Source organism: Odontesthes bonariensis, chromosome 10 (assembly GCF_027942865.1).
Source record: "Odontesthes bonariensis isolate fOdoBon6 chromosome 10, fOdoBon6.hap1, whole genome shotgun sequence".
Taxonomy (NCBI): Eukaryota; Metazoa; Chordata; class Actinopteri; order Atheriniformes; family Atherinopsidae; genus Odontesthes; species Odontesthes bonariensis.
Genome location: NC_134515.1, coordinates 20,489,174 through 20,513,102, shown reverse-complemented (window position 1 = coordinate 20,513,102; position 23,929 = coordinate 20,489,174). Strand labels below are relative to the sequence as shown.

The window sequence follows — 23,929 nt, the reverse complement described above, 5'->3', positions numbered from 1 at the left end:
GGCTGACTTTAGCGGACTTCTCAGTTGCTTCTTTCACTGGGAAACGGGAACAATGGTGCCGAGGGCTGTGGTTAGATGATCGAATCTTCTGAGTGTCAGTGGGTCTCTTGCTTCTCTGATGAAGTGAACTTAAGTTCACAGAAGATTAATAAAAGGTTCCTTGGAGTTGGCTTTCTGGGTAGGAAAACTTCATTCTGTTCTCATCTTTGTTCGGGTCTTTCTTTCTTGTCTCACTGGAGGGTTTCCTCTGGTCATCCTCACGGCCTTCCGCTCTCTCCTGAGATTATGGGAAAACTCCCAAACTCTGGTGAGCTCTTCTCTTCTGCTCAAACCATCTCCAAAACTCTCTGAGCAGCTGTTCTCTGCTCAAATCTCCTTCTGAAACTCTGGGTTGAAACTCTTCTGGAACAAGAGGCAAGAAGCAAGAGAACGAGCGCGTTTTTCGCAGGCTCCGGGTTTTGACTCTCGGAGGCGGGCGTGACGTAAGCTTACACTACTCTTTCAGCCAATGACATTCTTGAACTGTGTAAGATGATCTGTTTTGCGTGGGGATTTCTGGATGAGAAACTCTGTCTCATAGAACATTTGTCTCTGTGATTCTGAAAACACCACATCTTGTTAAGATATGCAGATTAAAGATATAACATAGACTTGCAATATAAAGACATCAAAATAACACACAACGTAATTGATGATTATGACTTTCAAAATTCAGATGAATATCTATGAAATCGTGACATATGAATAGTGAACCACACAATGTTAATTTTCCGTGTTAACAATGGGGATACCAAACAAATACCAAATAGATACCGAAGGGACATCGTTAGAAGTTAATAGTTGCATATATCTTGTCCATTTTACTGAGTCCTCTGGGATTTAAATGTTCAACTAATCAACACTGCAGACCACTAGGGGGCAATGTGGTTCCATCAGGCAGGTTGGGCATTTTCAACCAAGATCAGTTCTTTGTCAATATTTAAGCCAGAATCGTACAAATTGTCTCTATATGCGTCTTGTGATCAAGCTGGAAACCTGAAAGAAATTGTATACGGTTATCAAACACATTTAATATAGTTTTAAGATTCGACTAAAAGTGAGTCTTAGTGAAGTCTTCTCAGTTCGTGTGTAGCCATCTGGTCTCTTTCTCTGGGGGAAGAGGGTGTTAACATGTCAATTTGATTCATGGTGAAGATAAGATAGTGAGGTCTCCATCATCTCCAACAGAAAGGTCCTTTGTTCATTCGAGTTTTCCAATTTTTATGGCAAGTGTCTGTTGCTTATTTTTCACTCCCAAAAGCTCTTAAGAGGGTAGAAGGTTAACGTAAATTAGGCAGTTTCTGTCTCTTTTTCCTTTGTGGAAAGAAAATGAAGATCTGGTTTATATCCACATACGTAAACATCCCCCACAGGAATGTTGGTTTTGTCAAAGTTTGAAAAACTCTTAATCCACACGGCACTGTGACTGCTACAGCAGAGACCGATGAAAGATTTAATCTCCTGCTTTGACATGGGGCTCCACTTCGAGTGGTGTGTGGCCGCGCGCCTGATCCGCATATAAGTTTGTCTGTGTCACCAACATATCCCAAACTTCATCAGTGAAAATATGCGAGAACACATCTAAAGGACTTGCATCTTCAGATATTGGCACCTTCAGCCCCGGTGTACGAGTAAACTTTTGTTGTTTGTTTGAACCAATTATTGTGCATTACATGCTGCATGCGTCTTGAAAATAATGATAAATTAACAATGTTGCGTTATGCAGCTACCGGCGTTAGGGACAATGTTGCGCTACGCAACAACCGGCGTTAGGGACAATGTTACGTTATGCAACAACCGGCGCTAGGGGCAATGTTGCGCTACGCAACATCCGGCGTCAATGGGTTAACAGGATCCCACAGGGTCTCGACCTTTTCTTTTTCGGTACTTGCATTTTTATTTTCCTTAAATAGTTGCATGTTTCTGTCCTTTAACTGTTTTCCAAAAGGAATCAACTGTGATTGGCCGCGAAACCAAGCTGATTACAGCAGCCATCCTCTACGCAGGAACAAACTAAAAATGTTAAAGAGGCCCTTCTCTTTAAGTCTCTCTTGTGAGTAACGGTGCCCAAAGTGACTTGTTTGTTCTTTTTCTTGAGCTGGCACTTAATAAGTTTTAATCTTGGATATAATCACTTCAAATGATAGATAAAATGAAAGGGTGACACAAATTTATTGGTGTTCAATTAATCATAAAGAAAGTTTCTTGTACAAAGAATTGGAATAATGTTTGGTGATTAGACTTCGGTGCTGCCTCAAGGTGGAACGTGATGTCATAGCTGATAGTGGAAAGTTCCCCAAAAGAGGAGTGAACTTAATTATCCATCCATCCATCCATCCATTATCTTCCGCTTGTCCGGGGGTCGGGTCGTGGGGGCAGCAGCTTAAGCAGAGAAACCCAGACGTCCCTGTCCCCGGCCACTTCCTCCAGCTCTTCTGGGGGGACCCCGAGGCGTTCCCAGGCCAGCCAAGAGACGTAGTCTCTCCAACGTGTCCTGGGTCTTCCCCGGGGCCTCCTCCCAGTGGGACGGGCCCGGAACACCTCACCAGGGAGGCATCCAGGAGGCATTCTCACCAGATGCCCGAGCCACCTCATCTGACTCCTCTCGATGCGGAGGAGCAGCGGTTCTACTCCAAGCTCCTCCCGGATGACCGAGCTTCTCACCCTATCTCTAAGGGAGAGCCCAGACACCCTGCGGAGGAAACTCATGTCGGCCGCTTGTATTCGCGATCTCATTCTTTCGGTCACTACCCACAGCTCGTGACCATAGGTGAGGGTAGGAACATAGATTGACCGGTAAATTGAGAGCTTCACCTTCTGGCTCAGCTCCTTTTTCACCACGACGGGCCGGTGCAGAGCCCGCATCACTGCAGATGCCACACCAATCCGCCTGTCAATCTCCTGCTCCATTCGTCCCTCACTCGTGAACAAGACCCCGAGACGGAGTCCAACCCTCACATTAAACATGTCCGACTTACTGCCGGCAATACGGACCAAACTCTGACACCGGTCATACAGAGACCGAACAGCCCATATCAAGGGGTCCGGCACTCCATACTCCCGGAGCACCCCCCACAAGAGTCCCCGAGGGACACGGTCGAACGCCTTCTCTAAGTCCACAAAACACATGCGAACTCCCATGCACCCTCCAGGATCCTGCTGAGGGTATAGAGCTGGTCTAATGTTCCACAGCCAGGACGAAAACCACACTGCACCTCCTGAATCCGAGATCCGATTATCCGGCGGATCCTTACCAGGCAGGCTGAGGAGTGTGATCCCCCTATAGTTGGAACACACCCTCCGGTCCCCTTTTTTAAAGAGGGGGACCACCACCCCGATCTGCCAGTCCAGAGGCACTGCCCCCGATGTCCACGCAACAGCCCTACAACATCCAGAGCCTTGAGGAACTCGGGACGAACCTCATCCACCCCCGGGGCCTTGCCACCGAGGAGTTTTTTGACCACCTCAGCAACCTCAGCCCCAGAAATGGGAGGCCCCATGTCCGAGTTCCCCAACTCTGCTTCCTCATCGGAAGGCGTATCGGTAGGATTGAGGAGGCCCTTGAAGTATTCCCCCCACCGACTCACGACGTCCCTAGTTGAGGTCAGCAGAGCCCCGCCCTCATCATTCTCCATGGCCTCCCCGAACTCCTCCCAAGCCCGAGTTTTTGCCTCAGCAACCGCCGAGGCCGCGTTCTGCTTGGCCTGTCGGTACCAATCAGCTGCTTCCAGAGTCCCACTGGCCAAAAAGGCCCGATAGGACTCCTTCTTCAGCTTGATGGCTTCCCTCACCACTGGTGTCCACCAGCGGGTTCGGGGATTGCCGCCACAACAGGCACCGACCACCTTACGGCCACAGCTCCGGTCGGCCGCCTCAACAATGGAGGTACGGAACATGGCCCATTCGGGCTCAATGTCCCCCACCTCCCCCGGGACATGGTTGAAGCTCTGCCGGAGGTGGGAGTTGAAACTCCTCCTGACAGGGGATTCCGCCAGACGTTCCCAGCAGACCCTCACAATACGTTTGGGGCTGCCAGGTCTGACCAGCTTCCTCCCCCACCAGCGGAGCCAACTCACCACCGGTGGTGATCAGTTGACAGCTCCATCCCTCTCTTCACCCGAGTGTCCAAGACACACAAAGTCGATCATCGAGCTGCGGCCTAGGATGTCCTGGTGCCAAGTGCACATATGGACCCCCTTATGCCTGAACATGGTGTTCGTTATGGACAGTCCGTGACGAGCACAGAAGTCCAATAACAGAACACCACTCTGATTCAGATTGGGGGGGCCGTTCCTCCCAATCACCCCTCTCCAGGTCTCATTGTCATTGCCCACGTGAGCATTGAAGTCCCCCAGCAGGACGAGGGAGTCTCCTGGAGGAGCACTTTCCAGTGCCTCCTCCAGGGACTCCAAAAAGTGTGGGTACTCTGAACTGCTGTTCGGTGCATAAGCACAAACAACAGTTAGGACACGTCCCCCCAGGCTACCCTCTCGTCCACCGGGGTAAACCCCAATGTACAGGCGCACAGCCGGGGGGCTCTACGCCTCTCACCACGGGCAACTCCAGAGTGGAAGAGAGTCAAACCCCTCTCGAGGAGGCTGGTTCCGGAGCCCAAGCCATGCGTCGAGGTGAGTCCGACTACATCTAGCCGGAACCGCTCAGCCTCGCGCACCAGCTCAGGCTCCTTCCCCAACAGAGAGCCAAGAGCCAGCTTCAGTAGCCGAGGATCAGACCGCCAAGATCTCCGCCTTTGGCTGCCACCCAGCTCACTTGAACTTAATTAATTAAGAAAATTAAGAAATGCTGGGACACAAAGCAAAGAAACATTAGTAACAATCAAAGTGGGAAGGAACAAAAAGCATAAAAGGTGCCCGTGTTGAGGCCGAGATGAGGAGAGGAAAGAGTATTTCCTGTATTGAGGTTGAGATTAGAGTGGATCAAAGTCTGCATGTGTTTCCTGCATGTGTTCAGCCTGAAAAGAGGGGAAGGGAAGAGCCAGCCTGCAATAAGGCTGAGAGGAAACCACCACCACCCCTTATAAATGCCGACTTACCACTGCAACATAAGGATTCAAATATTTAGGTTAAGAGGAAATAACAGAATTAGTTTGGACGTTAGAGAACATGGCTCTGGACAACCAGCGATGCCGCTGATGAAGAGGGAGGAAAATGCCCTGCATGGACCTTAATTAAATGGACTGAATATTGAGATGAAATGGTATTTGACCAGCTCTTGTCAAAAGACTGAGAGGAGAGAGCTTGCCTCTTGACTTCAATGAAAACCACTGAATTAAATATTTAGCACTGACAAAAAAAATTACAACCGAGTTTGAAAATAAAAACTCGATTAGAACTGTTGCCAAGAGGAAGAGTTAGAATTAAACACTATTGGCATACACTTAAATCACTGCAACAAGTTGAGACTATATGGAGCTTATTATATGATTAAAGCAACAACTAAACTAAACTCACTAAACGTTAGTGCAAACAGGATGAATAAGAGGCCTTTACATTTTACAACTATAAGCAGCTTCAGTATTTCAGAAGCTTTTGGAGGGACAGGAAAATATAAAATGAAGGCTGTTTATATAAAACAAAATGTAACAGAGGGTTACTTTTGGCTGTATGGCCCACGTTCTATTTCTCAGTGCCGTGGAGATCTGGCACGGAATGGCCAATGTTTAGTAATGTTGAATTAAAGACCAGCACGGATAAGTATGGGGTTCAATTGGTGCTAACTGTTTATGTTTATGGTCTGATTTGACTGCTCTCAGCTCTTGTACACGAATGAGGAAGTGTGCCAATTCCAAAGAGACCGCTGAATATTTCACAGATGAAAATGACCAGGACGACACAGTCAAACGACACAACAAGACGACATTCCTCAATGACACAGTCAGACCGCTGAAGACATGAGGATACTACAGAAGTATAGATTAAGGTTAAATCAACCACAGCCAAATGTTTTGTCAGGTTAGAAATCTAAACAGACAATGTAGTTGTCAGAGTAGCTTGGTCCCCACTGAAGTACTGTTTAGAGTCACAAAAACATATCTGAGTGTTCTGTTAGATGCTCTGTGAACATAAACAGTGAATATGTGAGCATAATTTTGGCACTGATGGAACCCCATGCTAACAAGCAACTTGACTTTATTTTTCCTTGGACCACCTTAAGTGAAATTTCTCAGAGGGTTCTGTGAATTTTGATTTTGGTTTAGTATACTGAAGGAAAAAAATGCATCTTTCCTCACTCCCCTCGTGTATCACAACATTTCCTTGGAGGATTGTTGCCGATAGTTGATTCCAGCGAAGTGACCTCTTGAACTACTTTATAATACGTGACACTAATGAAACGTATACATCGGAATAATACGGAATTGATTTATTAGTTACAAGTGACGCACCTGTCTCATGGGTGTCACTGAAATGGTGTTTAGCCAGGGGTAATGGCCGGAATTATGTACACTAGCTATCATTTGGAACGGTTTAGGCCCAAAATACATCTGTGATATGTTCAGAGAATATAAACTTAGCAGAGCTCTTAGATCCAAGGACTCAGGTCAGCTGGTCCAGTCCAGAGTCCAGACTAAACATGGAGAAGCAGCATTTAGCTGTTATGCTGCAAACAAGTGGAACAAACTGCCACTGGAGATTAAACTTTCACCAAATGTAGACATTTTAAAATCCAGGTTAAAAACATTTCTTTTCTCATGTGTCTATGCATGAAATCTGCACGATATCTTTTAATTTATCTGGACTGTTGCTTGTTTTAAATTAATTTTAATTATTTTATTTGTTTCTCTTTATATTCTTTTATGTATTTTTAATACTTCTTACTCTCCCTGCTGTAATGCTTTTATTTTATGTGAAGCACAGTTCCCTGTGAGTAAGGGTAATACTCAACCGTCCAGTTTGTATAGTCAAGAGAGGACAGACCAAACTGAGGCTACGGCTACACGAAAACGAAACGAGGTTTTTTTTGAAAACGGGTACGAAAGTTCTTGCGACCACACGGAAACGCGCTGCTGTCCAGACGAAAACGATGAAACGATGCAGTACACACGCCACTGTGTCACGCCACGCTGTGAGACAATAGAGAAGTGTTAAAATTGGCTCACAGCGTCAACGTGTGACTGACGCAAAAACGTTTTAGCTGTAACAATGGAAACGAAACGAGGCCGTTTTCAAACTTTCCCACTCTGGAACCCGTTTTCAAAAACTATCGTTTTGGGGTAGTGGGAACGCCGGCTCCGTGTGGCCGCGACAGCGAAACGATAAGAAAAAGTATCGTTTACAGTGAAAAACGTTTCCGTGTAGCCGCAGCCTGAGGCTACGGCTACACGAAAACGAAACGAGGTTTTTTTTGAAAACGGGTACGAAAGTTCTTGCGACCACACGGAAACGCGCTGCTGTCCAGACGAAAACGATGAAACGATGCAGTACACACGCCACTGTGTCACGCCACGCTGTGAGACAATAGAGAAGTGTTAAAATTGGCTCACAGCGTCAACGTGTGACTGACGCAAAAACGTTTTAGCTGTAACAATGGAAACGAAACGAGGCCGTTTTCAAACTTTCCCACTCTGGAACCCGTTTTCAAAAACTATCGTTTTGGGGTAGTGGGAACGCCGGCTCCGTGTGGCCGCGACAGCGAAACGATAAGAAAAAGTATCGTTTACAGTGAAAAACGTTTCCGTGTAGCCGCAGCCTGAAACAGTCGCAAATGGTCTAATTTGACTGCTCTCAGCTCTCATTCTAAATGAGCCATTAGCAATCTAAACAGACAATGTAGTTGTCAGAGTAGCTTGGTCCCACTCCCAACTGAAGTACTGTTTAGAGACACAAAAACATATCCAAGGGTTTTGTTAGATGCTCTGTGAACATAAACAGTGAGCATAACCATGGCCCTGATGGAACCCCATAATGAGAAGAGGAAAAGCCAAAGAGGCAAGAAAGAGTGAAGGAAATGGATCAGATCTTCCTTCTCAAACTTTGGTCAAAGCTTCATTTCCTTTTTTTAAAATCACGAATAGCCTTACGTTTGTCCTACAGTAGACCAAGATATCCAGTGGAGTGTCTAAAAACAATGCTGATTAATTGTGTGGCTGTTTTGAGTCTCTCAATGTGTATGTTGAAGATGTTTTGCATAATTTAGCCCCAATCTCATCCTTAATTTCTTTATGGTTGTGTTTTGTTGACTTTTGTTCATTTTGTGTCTCATTTTGGGAATTGAACATCTGTTAGTGGTTGATTTATTACCCAGCTTAGGTTATTTTTGTCATTTTTATGTAAACTTTAATGTTTTTCTTGGGTTTTTTTCAGCAGTTTAGTGACAGTTTGTGTGCTATTGTTTGGATACCGTGGTGGGTGTCATTTCGGGAGGAAGACAGTGGGATTTTCTGTGTTATACTGACACCTTATGGTGAGTGTGGTCGGTGAAAGAATGGATGAGGAACAGAAACTTGCAACATTCTGGCACACGACATCTCAAACACGTGGGAAGCCGCACAGTACCTCAAAGTCTGATAACCTCAGCACTTAATACTCAGTCTACACAGCAAGGTGACTGTGTATTACCATTTAACCATATATAGAAGCATTTCTGCTGATGTATTTGCATGTATTCCAGTATTTTTATTCAGAATCAAGTTGTTAAACACTAACCCATATTCATCTCTAGACTGCAACCTGCAGCTGACGACAATAGGACGTTGTGTGGTAGCAGAAGTGTTAAAATAAAAACCTGTGGCTTCCGCCTGTACACCCTCATCAGGCCACATTTGAAAAAGTTCTTTCCAACAGATTGAAAGTAAAATAGTAACTCTGCTTTTGGAAAGAATTTTGTTTTATGTCTGCTTACTTGTTATTTCTGTCCCCACTGACATCACAATGTCTCGTGTATTTTTAACTTAGAGGGGCAATATGTGTTTTGATTTAAATCTTTTCCTTTTTTTCACACACACACACACACACACACACACACACACACACACACACACACACACACGCACACACACACACACACACACACACACACACACACACACACAGACACACCTTTTTCCTGTTTAAATACAGTAAGCACACAAATAAACCCACACAACAATATATGAAATGCAGCAAAATATTGTTTATTTTTGCAAGTTCTTTAAATTCTCTGAGCCTTTTAATCCCTTTTCAGCACCATTCAGCATTTTATGTTAAACGAACTAGCATTTCAATGTGGTTCACCAACACATTTCCTGTTGCTTCAGCAACAGAGAAAAGCAGATGTCAGGGTGACAGGAAAGCTGCTGTCCTGAGATGAGTTCAGAAATGAATCTTTCACACACACCCATCTCACATGCAATCTCCTTCTTTTAGTGAACTTCGCTACACAGCAGATAAATGACTCAACACAGCAATACAGCCTTCATACGTGGGGCTCGATGGAAAATGTGGCTTCTCAAGGTTTTTGCTGTCCTACGTAAGTTTTTCACTGTTTTAATCCTTTTTTGGGTGAACTTTCTCTACATTTCTAACATGTGTGGACATTCTCACTGAATATTTATCACTATCTGATCTGACAGATTTGACTGCTGTTTGTGCAGCTCAGGACAATGTCTATGGTAGGAAAACATATCTCTCACAGCATTACACAAGCAGTTTGTATTGATTTGACAGAAGCTGGTTGGGTGTTTCTGTAAACTTTAAAAACCATCCCATTCTCTTGTCGACTGAAAACACACAAGCTGTGTCCGTAGTACGTGAGATGTTTTAAAATCAAACCAAAGCCATGTTTGGGAAGTAGAACATGACTAAAATTATCATGAGGAACATGAAGTACCTTTTTGTCATGTGTTTGGCAGTTCCTATAATTAAACAGCAGCTAGTGCAAGTACCCTTCACACTATGTGAACCTAAAGTTTTTACGCATACTTTTAACAAGTCAGGTTATTTTGTCCATCCTTATGTCATCTTCAGCTGGCTTTTTTTCATGGTAGCCTGAGCAAAAATGGTGATTTAGATTGGGTTTAAAATACTCCGAGTGTCTGTCACATAAGAATGTATTGTCTTGAATTTTTAGAATTTTATTTAAAAATGCCTCTCATAGTTTCCCAAATGAGATGTATTAAAATGGCTAACTGTATCATTTATAACGGCAACTAGAGCTCAGTTATCCATAACATCCAAAGTAAGTTCATATGTCTACTTTCTCCCACTAGTCACCCAGACTTCAGACATAAGGCCAGTGGCCAGTTCTCTGCCAGCAACTGTCTATGGTAAGACTTTGACCGCTAACACTGTGCAATCATCATGTAGCAGCTTATTTACACACTTTTAAAGGTTTTAATTTAAAATGGGATGTTCTAAAACTAATGTTGCTGTAGATTCTCAGGAAATCCTAAATCCATGTATTAAAAGCAACTGGAATGATTATTATTAATATTAATATTGGTTCTCAAAGATATTTCACAGTATTCGTGGGGTGACAACGGTGTCAAGAAACTCAAACAACACTGAGAGTTGACAGGTTGGACAATGACACGCATGCGACTTCAGTGACTCGAAAGGTGTAAATGTCCCAAAACAGTTTATAAGCATGAAACTCCCCACAAATCAGTTAGAACAGAAGAATCCTTTTGGATATGGGGTCAAACATCTTCATGAACCAAGAAAGCAAGTCCACTTGCTTTCTTCTTATTCAAGCACTTACACTGTGATAAAACCCTGCTTCCTAAAGGCAAGGCAATACTTGATTATAGTCAGTGAAAAGATCATTTACTGTTATGCTAATCCATTGAATTTGGATAATAATGATTGATAAATCATTATCAACAGGGTTCTGCAGTTATTTTGCTTTTGTTTGCTGGTTTTGATAATATCATCACAGTAGTTTCTCAAGAAAGATGAAAATAAAACTGATGTAAAAACATATATTATCAGTATAATAACTGGATTTCAGTGTAAGAGACAAAAGTTAGAAAGCATTAATTTGTGACATATTTGTACTTCTTGTTTGTGTCTTTTTCTCACTCCACATATTAACAGCATTCTTTAACACGGCCATTTCAGATAGAACACTAGTTTTTAACGAGGTGATATCTTTGTGGGGAATTTTTTCAGATCCACCTACACCAACTCTCAAGCGGCTGACTGGCTGGCCAGATGTGTTTGAAAATGAGGTACTGGAGCTCAGCTGTGAAGTGAGCGGCTCGGAGTGGACGTTCACCTGGTACAGAAATGGAGTGAAGCTGAAAAAAGAAGGACCATCGCTCAAAATCACTTCAGTCACTCAAACCGATCAAGGACAGTATACCTGCAAAGCTCACCTGAAATCCAGAGGAGTCAGCTCTGGAGACAGCAACATAGTTGATGTGCAAGTTTATAGTAAGTAAATGGTGCTCATGCTTCAGTACAGAATAGCATTCAATAAAAGAGGCTACTTTACAAGGGGCTAAATTTTTTACCCCTCCCGTAGCTACCTAAACCTCTCAACCATCATTGCATTTTTACTCCTTTGTGCTGAAGGGTTAAAAAACACGACTGACACAGTGAGACCCACACAGCTAACATTTTATTTTCTTTTTTTTTCATTTGAAAGCAGGATGTTGAACTTTATAATAATAAAAAAAAAGATTCAACTCAAGCTGCAGCCATACTGGCAGTCAGAAAACCTATATGTATAATTTAATTGATCAAATCATTATGACAGTTAATGCGTTAACAATCAAGGATTAACATTCCTAAGCATTGTGTTCTGAGAGCTGTCAGCTGCTCACAGAATCCCAGAGTTTAACTTACACATCTGATTCTGAATTTGAAAAAACTAAAAAACAGTCATACTGGAGTTACTATGTTACCCGATGCATAATGTTTCTATGCAATGGTGTAATGTTCTCTTTTTCTTCTTTATTCTGAATAGCAAGCAAGCCTAAGCCCACTGTGACCCAAAGTCCTTCCTTTGCCACGATGTACCCTGGAGAATCTGTCCTCCTCACATGCACAGTCAGTGTGTCATCCGGATGGGATTATGTGTGGTACCATAATGGGACGGAAATTCAAGCATCCAACAATGATACTTACAGTATAGCTTCTATAGTTCATTCTAACAGTGGAGAGTACCGATGCAAAGCCAAGCGAGGAGAAGGCCCGTTCTACACTGAGGATAGTGACCTTTACTCCCTGCAGGTTTCTGGTAAGCATATGTGTTGCATCACTTGCCGGGTTACACTGCAGCACAGGCAGAATGACCAGTTTATTGATATTCATCTAATTGAGCCCGGATGCATTTTTGGATGAATGTGTTGTACTTTAGTCTGCTGATGATGCACATGATATTTTATCTTCCTTTAAGCTATAATTTCATGACACAGTTCATTTTAGTGGACTTTGATTTGAGGATGTCTACATTTTTCAGATCCACCGACACCAACTCTCAAGCAGCTGACTGGCTGGCAAGATGTGTTTGAAAATGAGGTACTGGAGCTTAGCTGTGAAGTGAGCGGCTCGGAGTGGACGTTCACCTGGTACAGAAATGGAGTGGAGCTGAAAAAAGAAGGACCATCGCTCAAAATCACTTCAGTCACTCAAACCGATCAAGGACAGTATACCTGCAAAGCTCACCTGAAATCCAGAGTCAGCTCTGGAGACAGCAACATAGTTAATGTGCAAGTTTATAGTAAGTAAATGGTGCTCATGCTTCAGTACAGAATTGCATTCAATAAAAGAGGCTACTTTACAAGGGGCTATTTTTTTACCCCTCCCGTAGCTACCTAAACCTCTCAACCATCATTGCATTTTTACTCCTTTCTGCTGTAGGGTTAAAAAACACGACTGACACAGTGAGACCCACACAGCTAACATTTTATTTTCTTTTTTTTTTATTATTTGAAAGCAGGATGTTGAACTTTATAATAAAAAAAAGAGATTCAACTCAAGCTGCAGCCATACTGGCAGTCAGAAAACCTATATGTATAATTTAATTGATCAAATCATTATGACAGTTAATGCGTTAACAATCAAGGATTAACATTCCTAAGCATTGTGTTCTGAGAGCTGTCAGCTGCTCACAGAATCCCAGAGTTTAACTTACACATCTGATTCTGAATTTGAAAAAACTAAAAAACAGTCATACTGGAGTTACTATGTTACCCGATGCATAATGTTTCTATGCAATGGTGTAATGTTCTCTTTTTCTTCTTTATTCTGAATAGCAAGCAAGCCTAAGCCCACTGTGACCCAAAGTCCTTCCTTTGCCACGATGTACCCTGGAGAATCTGTCCTCCTCACATGCACAGTCAGTGTGTCATCCGGATGGGATTATGTGTGGTACCATAATGGGACGGAAATTCAAGCATCCGACAATGATACTTACAGTATAGCTTCTATAGTTCATTCTAACAGTGGAGAGTACCGATGCAAAGCCAAGCGAGGAGAAGGCCCGTTCTACACTGAGGATAGTGACCTTTACTCCCTGCAGGTTTCTGGTAAGCATATGTGTTGCATCACTTGCCGGGTTACACTGCAGCACAGGCAGAATGACCAGTTTATTGATATTCATCTAATTGAGCCTGGATGCATTTTTGGATGAATGTGTTGTACTTTAGTTTGCTGATGATGGACATGATATTTTATCTTCCTTTAAGCTATAATTTCATGACACAGTTCATTTTAGTGGACTTTGATTTGAGGATGTCTACATTTTTCAGATCCACCGACACCAACTCTCAAGCGGCTGACTGGCTGGCCAGATGTGTTTGAAAATGAGGTACTGGAGCTCAGCTGTGAAGTGAGCGGCTCGGAGTGGACGTTCACCTGGTACAGAAATGGAGTGGAGCTGAAAAAAGAAGGACCATCGCTCAAAATCACTTCAGTCACTCAAACCGATCAAGGACAGTATACCTGCAAAGCTCACCTGAAATCCAGAGGAGTCAGCTCTGGAGACAGCAACAAAGCTGATGTGCAAGTTTATAGTAAGTAAATGGTGCTCATGCTTCAGTACAGAATAGCATTCAATAAAAGAGGCTACTTTACAAGGGGCTATTTTTTACCGCTCCTGTAGCTACCTAAACCTCTCAACCATCATTGCATTTTTACTCCTTTGTGCTGAAGGGTTAAAAAACACGACTGACACAGTGAGACCCACACAACTAACATTTTATTTTCTTTTTTTTTTATTTGAAAGCAGGATGTTGAACTTTATAATAATAAAAAAAGATTCAACTCAAGCTGCAGCCATACTGGCAGTCAGAAAACCTATATGTATAATTTAATTGATCAAATCATTATGACAGTTAATGCGTTAACAATCAAGGATTAACATTCCTAAGCATTGTGTTCTGAGAGCTGTCAGCTGCTCACAGAATCCCAGAGTTTAACTTACACATCTGATTCTGAATTTGAAAAAACTAAAAAACAGTCATACTGGAGTTACTATGTTACCCGATGCATAATGTTTCTATGCAATGGTGTAATGTTCTCTTTTTCTTCTTTATTCTGAATAGCAAGCAAGCCTAAGCCCACTGTGACCCAAAGTCCTTCCTTTGCCACGATGTACCCTGGAGAATCTGTCCTCCTCACATGCACAGTCAGTGTGTCATCCGGATGGGATTATGTGTGGTACCATAATGGGACGGAAATTCAAGCATCCGACAATGATACTTACAGTATAGCTTCTATAGTTCATTCTAACAGTGGAGAGTACCGGTGCAAAGCCAAGCGAGGAGAAGGCCCGTTCTACACTGAGGATAGTGACACTTACTCCCTGCAGGTTTCTGGTAAGCATATGTGTTGCATCACTTGCCGGGTTACACTGCAGCACAGGCAGAATGACCAGTTTATTGATATTCATCTAATTGAGCCCGGATGCATTTTTGAATGAATGTGTTGTACTTTAGTCTGCTGATGATGCACATGATATTTTATCTTCCTTTAAGCTGTAATTTCATGACGCAGTTCATTTTAGTGGACTTTGATTTGAGGATGTCTACATTTTTCAGATCCACCGACACCAACTCTCAAGCAGCTGACTGGCTGGCCAGATGTGTTTGAAAATGAGGTACTGGAGCTTAGCTGTGAAGTGAGCGGCTCGGAGTGGACGTTCACCTGGTACAGAAATGGAGTGGAGCTGAAAAAAGAAGGACCATCGCTCAAAATCACTTCAGTCACTCAAACCGATCAAGGACAATATACCTGCAAAGCTCACCTGAAATCCAGAGGAGTCAGCTCTGGAGACAGCAACAAAGCTGATGTGCAAGTTTATTGTGAGTTTTCATGTTTCTGTACAGCATTACATTCATTTAACATTAATGCAGATACGATCAATATTTCTTTGATGACAGTATGAAAAACAATACGACAATGTTGATGATAGTCAAAGTGATTACCTTAGAGAAAGAAAAAAATCTGACAGCAGATTGTCTGCAGACTGCCAAAAGGGGGGTGTAAACCCCAATGCCTGTGAAATGAAATCGGCATAAGTGAAAACCATCCAAATCACACAGAGCCATGCAAAATGTGAAAACCAGACGTTGTCCTCCACATGGTAGAGACACATGAGCGTAAACTGGCAGTTTAGATGCTGGGAGTCAATGAAGGCAATAGCAGACCATTTAACATGCTCTGCACGTCTTACACATGATAGAGTAAGCAGAGTAAGCCTGGCGAGGAATTAATACAGTTATAGCACAGACAAGTATAAAAGATGATAATAATGTTTTTGTCTCTTACCCAGAAAATAGTACACATGGTCACGACGTTGAAAAAAAAACAACCTATGAAAATAATTTTTACTGTATTTCCTGAGCATGGGTAGTATATTGTATCGTTGAAATGTTATCTTTTCTTTTTTCCCTGTGAATAGCAAGCAAGCCTAAGCCCACTGTGACCCAAAGTCCTTCCTTTGCCACGATGTACCCTGGAGAATCTGTCCTCCTCACATGCACAGTTGACATGTCGTCCGGATGGGATTATGTGTGGTACCATAATGGGACGGAAATTCAAGCATCCAACAATGATACTTACAGTATAGCTTCTATAGTTCATTCTAACAGTGGAGAGTACCGGTGCAAAGCCAAGCGAGGAGAAGGCCCGTTCTACACTGAGGATAGTGACACTTACTCCCTGCAGGTTTCTGGTAAGCATATCTATAACGCCCTGTCACCAGCTAAGTCACCGTACAACGCAAGCATTAATTTTGTTACAGACTCAAGGTTCAATATAAAATCAAGGCTTAACATAGAATAAATAACAAACACAAAAACACATCTTAAAAATGAAGTAGATCAGTCTTCTACAAAGAAGCATACATACAAGTCAACAAGACGCAGTCTGAAAATACAACAGGATGTTCACAGTAGGTCAAAATAAGCAATGTTGTCATGCTGTAATAAGGAGAAATGTTTGTTATTTCAATCAATCTGTCAGTTTTCTTACTGTACGTTAAAAAGATAAGAAATGAGAAAACAACTCAACAGGTTGTTTTAATATAGGTGCAAAAGCACCATGCTTCCGTTATTCTATGCATTTTCTGTTGAAACAGGATGTTGTGGTATAGCAGAACACTTGCAGGGGGACGCCTCGTTGTGGGCAGAGTATAGGTGGAGTTATTGGGTAAAGATGAGATCATTTGTATGAGAAGTGGATGCAACACACACAATCTTTTGTAAAAAAGAGAAACCATGAATATGAATTCATGTAAATTTAATAAGAACTTGAGTAGCGATAATGGATTTCAATTTAGAAAAACATTACCAATATGACCAAAACCTCAGCCTAATTTTATAAACCAAACAAAGTAAACGACTTTCAAAGGTATGTACTATAAGGATCTGTAAATTGTTGTAATATTTCCCTATCTCGTTAGAAATTCCCGTTCCATCACTGAAGAATGCAACCAAGTGGTTGGATGTGTTCCCCAATGAGGCAGTGAAGCTGAGCTGTGGGATGCAGGGAAGCTCTGGCTGGACATATACATGGTACAAAGATGCAGAAGAGGTCCGGCTTGATGAAATAGTGACTTCTGAAATGGATGGAACCACTCTTACCATCAGCTCTTCTTCCTCCTCGCACCGTGGAATGTTCAGCTGCTCAGGGAATCTGAAGGGCAGGTCTGTCACAAGCAGCTTCAGTTCCAATGTTGCACTTCATGTTTATGGTGAGACATTTTCTTTTCATTACTTTCTTTAGTATTTTTTTTTTTTTCGTTCCTTAAAGGTAGAAAGTAAGAAGTATTCTCCTCAAAATATACTTTCAAAAGCTGTTATACTTTTTCCTTTTTATCATTATCTACACTCAGATGCAACACCAGGAGTCACAATTGTGCAGAATCCCGAGGCCAGTTTGATGCACACTGGAGATTCGGTCTCCTTCAGCTGTCACATCAATGTTTCATCTGGATGGGATTATATGTGGTTCAAAAATGACAGTCCGATGCCCACATCTGGAAACAATCACAACATCGGTTCTGCTCTGACAACAGACACGGGATCATATAAATGTCAGGTTAAAAGAGGAGAACATACAGTCTTTAAATCAAGCCAGAGTCAACCTGTAGACCTCAAAATCAGTGGTACGATTATTGGTTTCTTTCTTTCATTGTTCTGCTGTTGAGCGTCTGTTATTACAGCCAATGTTGTGTTTGTTGCAGCGCGCCCACAGGCTATTATAATCTTGCAAACAAGCTGGTCAGAGGCCTTCTCCACTGACAGCTTACTGCTCAAGTGTGAAGTGGCGGACGACAATTCATGGAACTACACCTGGTAATACCACCAATGACAAGTGTGGATTCTCACCTTTCTGAAAATGAATTAAAAACAGTCCAGAAAATTCAACAAAACCCTCTTAAAACAGGTTCAGAGAGGGAGAAAAACTTGATCTGCCTCCCGCAGAGACACATAAGGTCACACCCCAGAATGACCCAGAGCAGAGTCTGTACGTCTGCCAGGGCGTCCGTCACGGGAGACCATCCTATTCACAAAGCAGCCAGTCTTACAAGACAAAGAATCTTCGTGAGTATAACTGTGCTCTCTATGTTATTAGCTATTATCTAAAAACATTCTGTCTTGCTATTATTCTTGATTTTTGTTTTTAATTTGTAGTCTTAAAGAGAAGAGTCCTTCTCTCCATCTCTGGCTGTCTCTTCTTTGGCATCATCGCCATCTTCCTTGGATGCATATTCCTCAGAATCTTCCGCAAACCAGGTTCGGCTTTAGCCTTAAACTTATCTTAGAGCGCATCACTTCTAAAGATGCTGTACGTAATATTATTAGGGCTATATCCAAGGCCAGACAGTTGTTTAGCTGCACACCGGTCCTGCAGCTGTGCACTGTTCTGAATCTCTGCGAAATATCTACTCTATACCATAAAGAAAGCATGAAAAGTAATGGATAGCTGGCGATGCATTCTGCAGAGAAATGACAAAGGTTTGTGTCAGGAGTTCAAAACTAATTTTAGCTGTAGATGTGACGCACATTTTGTGTAAAATGGAACAAATAAAAACCACAGTTACTTGTCATTTGACTTCTTTCTTTTCTTGTCACATAGTTGCTAATGATGAGAAACCAGATGAGAGCGAACTGTTTCTGAGCATGACGAAGCTGAAGGACTCGACTGGTATGTTAACACCTCTAGTGACTATGGGTTTGTCACCGTCTTCACGGTGCAATTACAACTCAACCAGTGATTCTATTCTGAGCTGTTTTTTTGACATTAGTTGAAAGTTGAAAGTAGTTGAAAGTAGTTTGTGAAACTGCCTTGGGTCAGTTTCTCATAGTTTATTGTAAACTCAAGCTCTTTCCTTCTTCTTCCTGCTGCAGATGCACCCTGTCCACTGGTTGAGTACATCACTGATTCAGCTTTGAAGGCCGGGCCCAAAGGTATTAAAAAAACAAAAAAACAAAAAAAAAAATGAGTAGAACAGACATCATCTGATATTCCTTTGTAGCTGCATTAAAAAAAAAATAGATTGACATGATTGTTTTCTAAATTAATGGATAAATAACTCATTTGCCATTGCAGAAAACATGGAGCAAATACGAAATAGTCTTTTACTTATTTGCTTAAAGAATTATTCATTGTCATAGTATATGTTGACAGTTTCTGTTTATCTGATACGCAGAAGTGGATGATAATCTAGAAATCTGCAGTGAAACAACACCATTACCAATAACCTCACGAGAGGACCAAGGTAATACATTTTCATTTACTTTGAGCATGATGTGTCATGCTGTGTCAGATTCTTGATGAAACACAACTGACTGAACTATCTCTTTTTCCTCAGCTGTGATGACTAACGGCCAAGATGCAACAGAAAATGGCGGTGCGCTGGTTTCCTTTCAACAATGAGTCTCACTCGTTTGACTTCTGAAACAAGAAAAAGTTTTAGTAAACTTTTCAGAGATTTAGGCAGTTGTTGAGATATTGCAGTTTTAAGCAAAATGCTGGACCTAGAGACCAGCTAACACACTGCACAAATGTGTTTTGCGCGTGTTATCTGTTAAAACAAGAAACCTGCAATTGTAAATATTTTTTTTCACATCATTGTTAGGATGAATGGCCAAATTGTTAATGATGGGCTGCACGCTGGTGTGGCGGTTAGCACCATCGCCTCACAGTAAGAGGGTTGAATCTCTGCTGGGGCCTTTCAGTGTGGAGTTTGCATGTTCATCCCGTGTAATGCGTGGGTTCTCTCCGGGTTCTCTGGCTTCCTCCCACCACCCAAAAACATGCGTGTCTGGTTAATTGGCGACTCTAAATTGACTCTTGGAATGGTTGGAGCATGAATGGTTGTTTGTCTGGTTTGTCTCTGTGTGGCCCTGTGATGGACTGGCACCCTGCCCAGGGTGTACCCCGCCTCTTGCCCAGTGACAGCTGGGATGGGCTCCAGGCCCTGAGTTGGATTAGGCAGGTATAGAAAATGGATGGATGGATTGTTAATGATGAAACATTATTAATCTGATAGTCTTTGTTTCCCAAGTTGTTTCAGTTTCCCAAACAGACACCAGATGTCAGTAGATGTAACTTTTTTTCACTGCTTTTTTTAATGTTTTAAATGTTCAACAATGAATGTAATCTTTTTTTCCTCTTCCAAAGTGACCAGTTTGATATTGTTTGAAATATTTATCCATGCATTTTGTGCCTGTCTATATAAGTTTTATCAAAATAAAAAATACAAAACTTTTGTCATCGATACATCAATCCGCACCATCAGATGTGACTCATCCATCTAACACTCATCCAACCAGTGTGAATATCATGTGTAGGCTGGTTTGTGGTTCAGTCAGTGAAGACCTGTAAGAGTACAAAATCCACATGGAAAACAGTTAGTATCCAAACAAAGCTCAAGTGCAAACATTTTTATCCACTCAGTAAAAGTTAGAAGGCTGCAAACACAAACTCTGGACTCACATCTACTTGAGTATGTCAGACAGTTTCTCCAAATAATAGTCATAATTCTCCTGGCAATCCTCCCATGGCGTAAAGGTATCTTCCTCCTTCTCCACATACGTTTCCCAGACATGCAGGAAGTCAGCTGGCTTCATCATTCGCAGCTTGCAGCCAGCATGCACCAGAGCCTTAAGGCCTTCCACTATCTCTGGCTCCTCCCACTCAAAGAGACGGGAGCAGAATATGCAGAGACGAAGCTTTTTGCGCTGTTGGAGGATGTTCGTCAACTTGGCTGCACACGCTGTACAGGGACTGGATGACACATACCATGTGACGTCATACTCTTGGGAGGAGTTAGGGAGCACCTAGAAAATCAGCAGTGGAGATTTATGAACACAATAAGCAAGGAATGTACTTTTTTTAGTTTCATTAATTCATTTTCTGGAGAGGGAGGCAATCTAAGAGTTTAAGAAGGAAAAAGAGTACCAGCCAGAAGTTTGGTCACCCTAAAATGATTTGAGCTCTCAACTAACTTGCCAACATCTTAATCAACTTGTGTGAGCTAGAGCTCATTTAAAATTATCATGAGAAAAAGGCCAGATGATAAAGATTTCATAGTTTTAAGAATACTATATCTGCTCAATTGATAATAAACCCTGATTTAAAAGATAGAGAAAGGAAACTCTGTGCTGGAAACTGCTCTGCAGCCTCTGGAGCCGGTTGCGGAAAAGAGAAGACCTTCAGGAAAACAAAATTCCATTTCAGAAGTCATTTGGTGAAAATCAATACAAGCAGATCTCATTTAGGAAACAAGTCCAATCAACTGATTAAGTCAAAATGGGACCTTTGAGCTTCAACTCGCAAAGGTATGGAGGAAAAAAAGGTGCATATTTCATGAAGAGAACACCTCTTTAAACACAGGGATGGATGGATTGTGCTATGGGTTTGTGTTGCAGCATTTCCTTCAGCTGCCAGGCGTCTCTCCTGTGGAACCAGTTCCCGGCTTGGGTTCAGAAAGCAGACTCCCTGATAAGCTGTAGGATTCGGTTTAAAACAGTTATTTCTCATAAAAGTCATAGTTTGGGCTGGTTCAGGTTATCAAGACTTTAGTTATCTTGCCATAAGCCTTGGCCAATGAGGGACATCCCATGAGGCCTTGAGCACTTCTCCTCACTATACTCTCGTACTCTTCATGTTTATATATGTCATTACTGCCACCATTAACTTTGTGTTGTATTTTTTCTTTCCAATATCAGGAATCCCTAAACTTTTTTTGTGTGTGTTTGTTTGAATCTCTGTCCTGTCTTCCCACTGCTCTACTGGTCAAGGCAGATGGTCACCCTTCCTGAGTCTGGTTCTACCAAAGTTGCCTTCCTGTAAAAAGGGTGTTAGTTCTCTCCACGGTTGCCAGCAATACCATGCATGGGAGATTGGGGATTCAATGCAATCTTTTTAAATGTTGTTTGTTTATAAATCTAGACAACTATTTATGAACAGGCAGTATATAAAAACAATTTTACTGGATTGGATTGGATTGGAATAAATTTAATTGGATTGTATGTAAGGTGTGTGCATGTTTGCCTTCTCTATGAAGGGTCTTGAGATGATTTGTACTGTGATCCGGCATCACGTATAAAAAAAACTCAAGTGAACTGAACTTCAGTCTGTGGCACATACCTATTTCAACGTCAGAAGAAAGAATGGACTCAACGAAATGCCTGCAAGATTTGGAAGTGTTCGTAATAAAGCTATGAAAAGAGGACGGCTTCAGCAACAGCATAATGATGCGAAACAAACCTCAAAAGACACAAAGGATCAATTCAAGAGGCAGAAGCTGAAGGTTTTCCCATGGCCCTCACTGTTCCCCAGTCTGAACTTAATAATAAATCTGTGGATACAACTCAAGACAGCAGAAAAGATGGCCCCAGGAGCTTAAAGAACTACAAGCCTTTTGAGATAAGAAGAGGTGAAAAGTCCCCAAACGAGAACTGAAAACCTTCTAGCTGCTATAAAAAGTTTATACTGTGAGACTAGACTGATCAGAGGTTATGTGAGTACTAACCTTGAAAAACTTTGCTTCACACACACACATGCACCACCCCTTTTTTCTTTACTGTGAAAAATACAAATAAAAAGTAACGTTCCCAAAATATGAACGAAATGTGTCATTTTTTACTTCATGCCTACTGTAGATCAGGCTCCCTTTTACTCAAAGCAACATTTTGATTTTGCAAAAATATTTTGCACTATACAAGAAAGAGCTTTCATCACCTGTTGAAAGAAGGCCTCTTCCGCATGAGCTGTGGCATGCTCATCTTCCATGTAGCCTATCAGAGGCTCTGTGCTGCCTCCTGCTGTGTCCACTCTAAAACACAGCAGGGTTTTGTTCCGCCCCGATGAATACTCCACATTCCTGAACTGAAACTTGAAGTAGAATGGGCTCATCTGCTCCCTGATGTAGAGTCACAGTGAGAATTGTCACCAATCAAATGTTTTCTTTTCAATTATATCACAAAACACTTTGTCATCTCTGAGGTTACATGTATCAGCTGACCAGTAATATTTCACCTTTTTGTAATGATGCATGACAGTACAATACAATAACATGCTTTATGATAACTAGACCACCACTAAGCAATCTGATGTTTCCATTACTTTTGTAAGCTTCCAAGTCATCTCAGGATCTAATCAGTGATTGTGCCAGTCCATTTCTGACTCACACAAAGCACATTATCCCCCTTTATTGCTTAATTTATCTTTTGTTATGTTGCACATAAAGAGCCAGATGTATCACAGAAATAGATCTCTTATAGCTTTGATATCAAGCAATCTCGAAGGATGGAAACTGGGGTACGGATGCTAAGCAGAGTGATAAAGCGTCTATGTTGGCTCTGTGACTCATCTCTATTCTTAACACTGGGCTGGGAAAGATAGCAGGTGCAAGCCAATGGTATTCTTCCTCACTAAAATAATGCATTATGAATCATGGTGGCAACAGAAATTAATGAGACTTGTTAAAGAGCAAACATGCTTACAGGGACAAACAGACTCCAACTTCATCATTTTGGTTCATATATTAAGTCTTACCCACCCTGTGACAATTTCAAATGGAGGCAGCTCTATGGGTTGAAATTCTCCATTATCCTCACTGTTATTTGCCTCTGGTCCTGTTGCACCTTCACTTTCCCCATTCCTCTTCTCCTCATCAGTGTTGGGGGGCTCTGGGGTCTTCTCCTGGCTCTTCACGAGTTTGTCTGCCTTTTTCACAATGTTCTCCTTTCCTTTATCCTTTTCCTTAACCTTTTCCTTATCCTTTTCCGTATCCTTTTCTTCTTTTGCTTTGTTTTCCACCTTTTTCTCTTTCCTCTTAACACCCAGTCGGCTGGTTCTGTCGGCCATGATTTTGTGTAAGTGGGTGAGAGTGCTGGATGAAGTGAAGGGGTGACAGAAATAGAGAGAGAGAGAGAGTCAATGTAAGTGGGGTGATAACCCTAGTGCATTTACAGAAATAGACCCTATTGTGT

The 23,929-nt window shown here is 42.0% G+C and overlaps 2 protein-coding genes across 2 annotated transcripts; one reads left to right on the top strand and one right to left on the bottom strand.

Moving 5' to 3' along the window:
- The first annotated feature begins 9,348 nt into the window (after positions 1 to 9,348).
- LOC142390925 (basement membrane-specific heparan sulfate proteoglycan core protein) lies at positions 9,349 to 20,199 on the top strand. Its single transcript, XM_075476804.1, has 20 exons — positions 9,349 to 9,504; positions 9,608 to 9,646; positions 10,244 to 10,300; positions 11,145 to 11,408; positions 11,944 to 12,216; positions 12,439 to 12,699; positions 13,235 to 13,507; positions 13,730 to 13,993; positions 14,525 to 14,797; positions 15,020 to 15,283; positions 15,883 to 16,155; positions 16,885 to 17,175; positions 17,317 to 17,589; positions 17,668 to 17,779; positions 17,871 to 18,028; positions 18,119 to 18,220; positions 18,564 to 18,632; positions 18,836 to 18,895; positions 19,138 to 19,206; positions 19,300 to 20,199. Exons 1-20 carry the CDS (start codon positions 9,426 to 9,428, stop codon positions 19,362 to 19,364), a joined length of 3,519 nt encoding a protein of 1,172 aa, XP_075332919.1. The 5' UTR covers positions 9,349 to 9,425; the 3' UTR covers positions 19,365 to 20,199.
- apobec2b (apolipoprotein B mRNA editing enzyme, catalytic polypeptide-like 2b) lies at positions 20,037 to 23,869 on the bottom strand. The gene is made up of 4 exons (XM_075476805.1): positions 23,497 to 23,869; positions 22,677 to 22,857; positions 20,427 to 20,770; positions 20,037 to 20,309 (listed from the first exon to the last, which is right to left on the bottom strand). Exons 1-3 carry the CDS (start codon positions 23,802 to 23,804, stop codon positions 20,429 to 20,431), a joined length of 831 nt encoding a protein of 276 aa, XP_075332920.1. The 5' UTR covers positions 23,805 to 23,869; the 3' UTR covers positions 20,037 to 20,309; positions 20,427 to 20,428.
- Between the last annotated feature and the right edge of the window lie 60 nt (positions 23,870 to 23,929).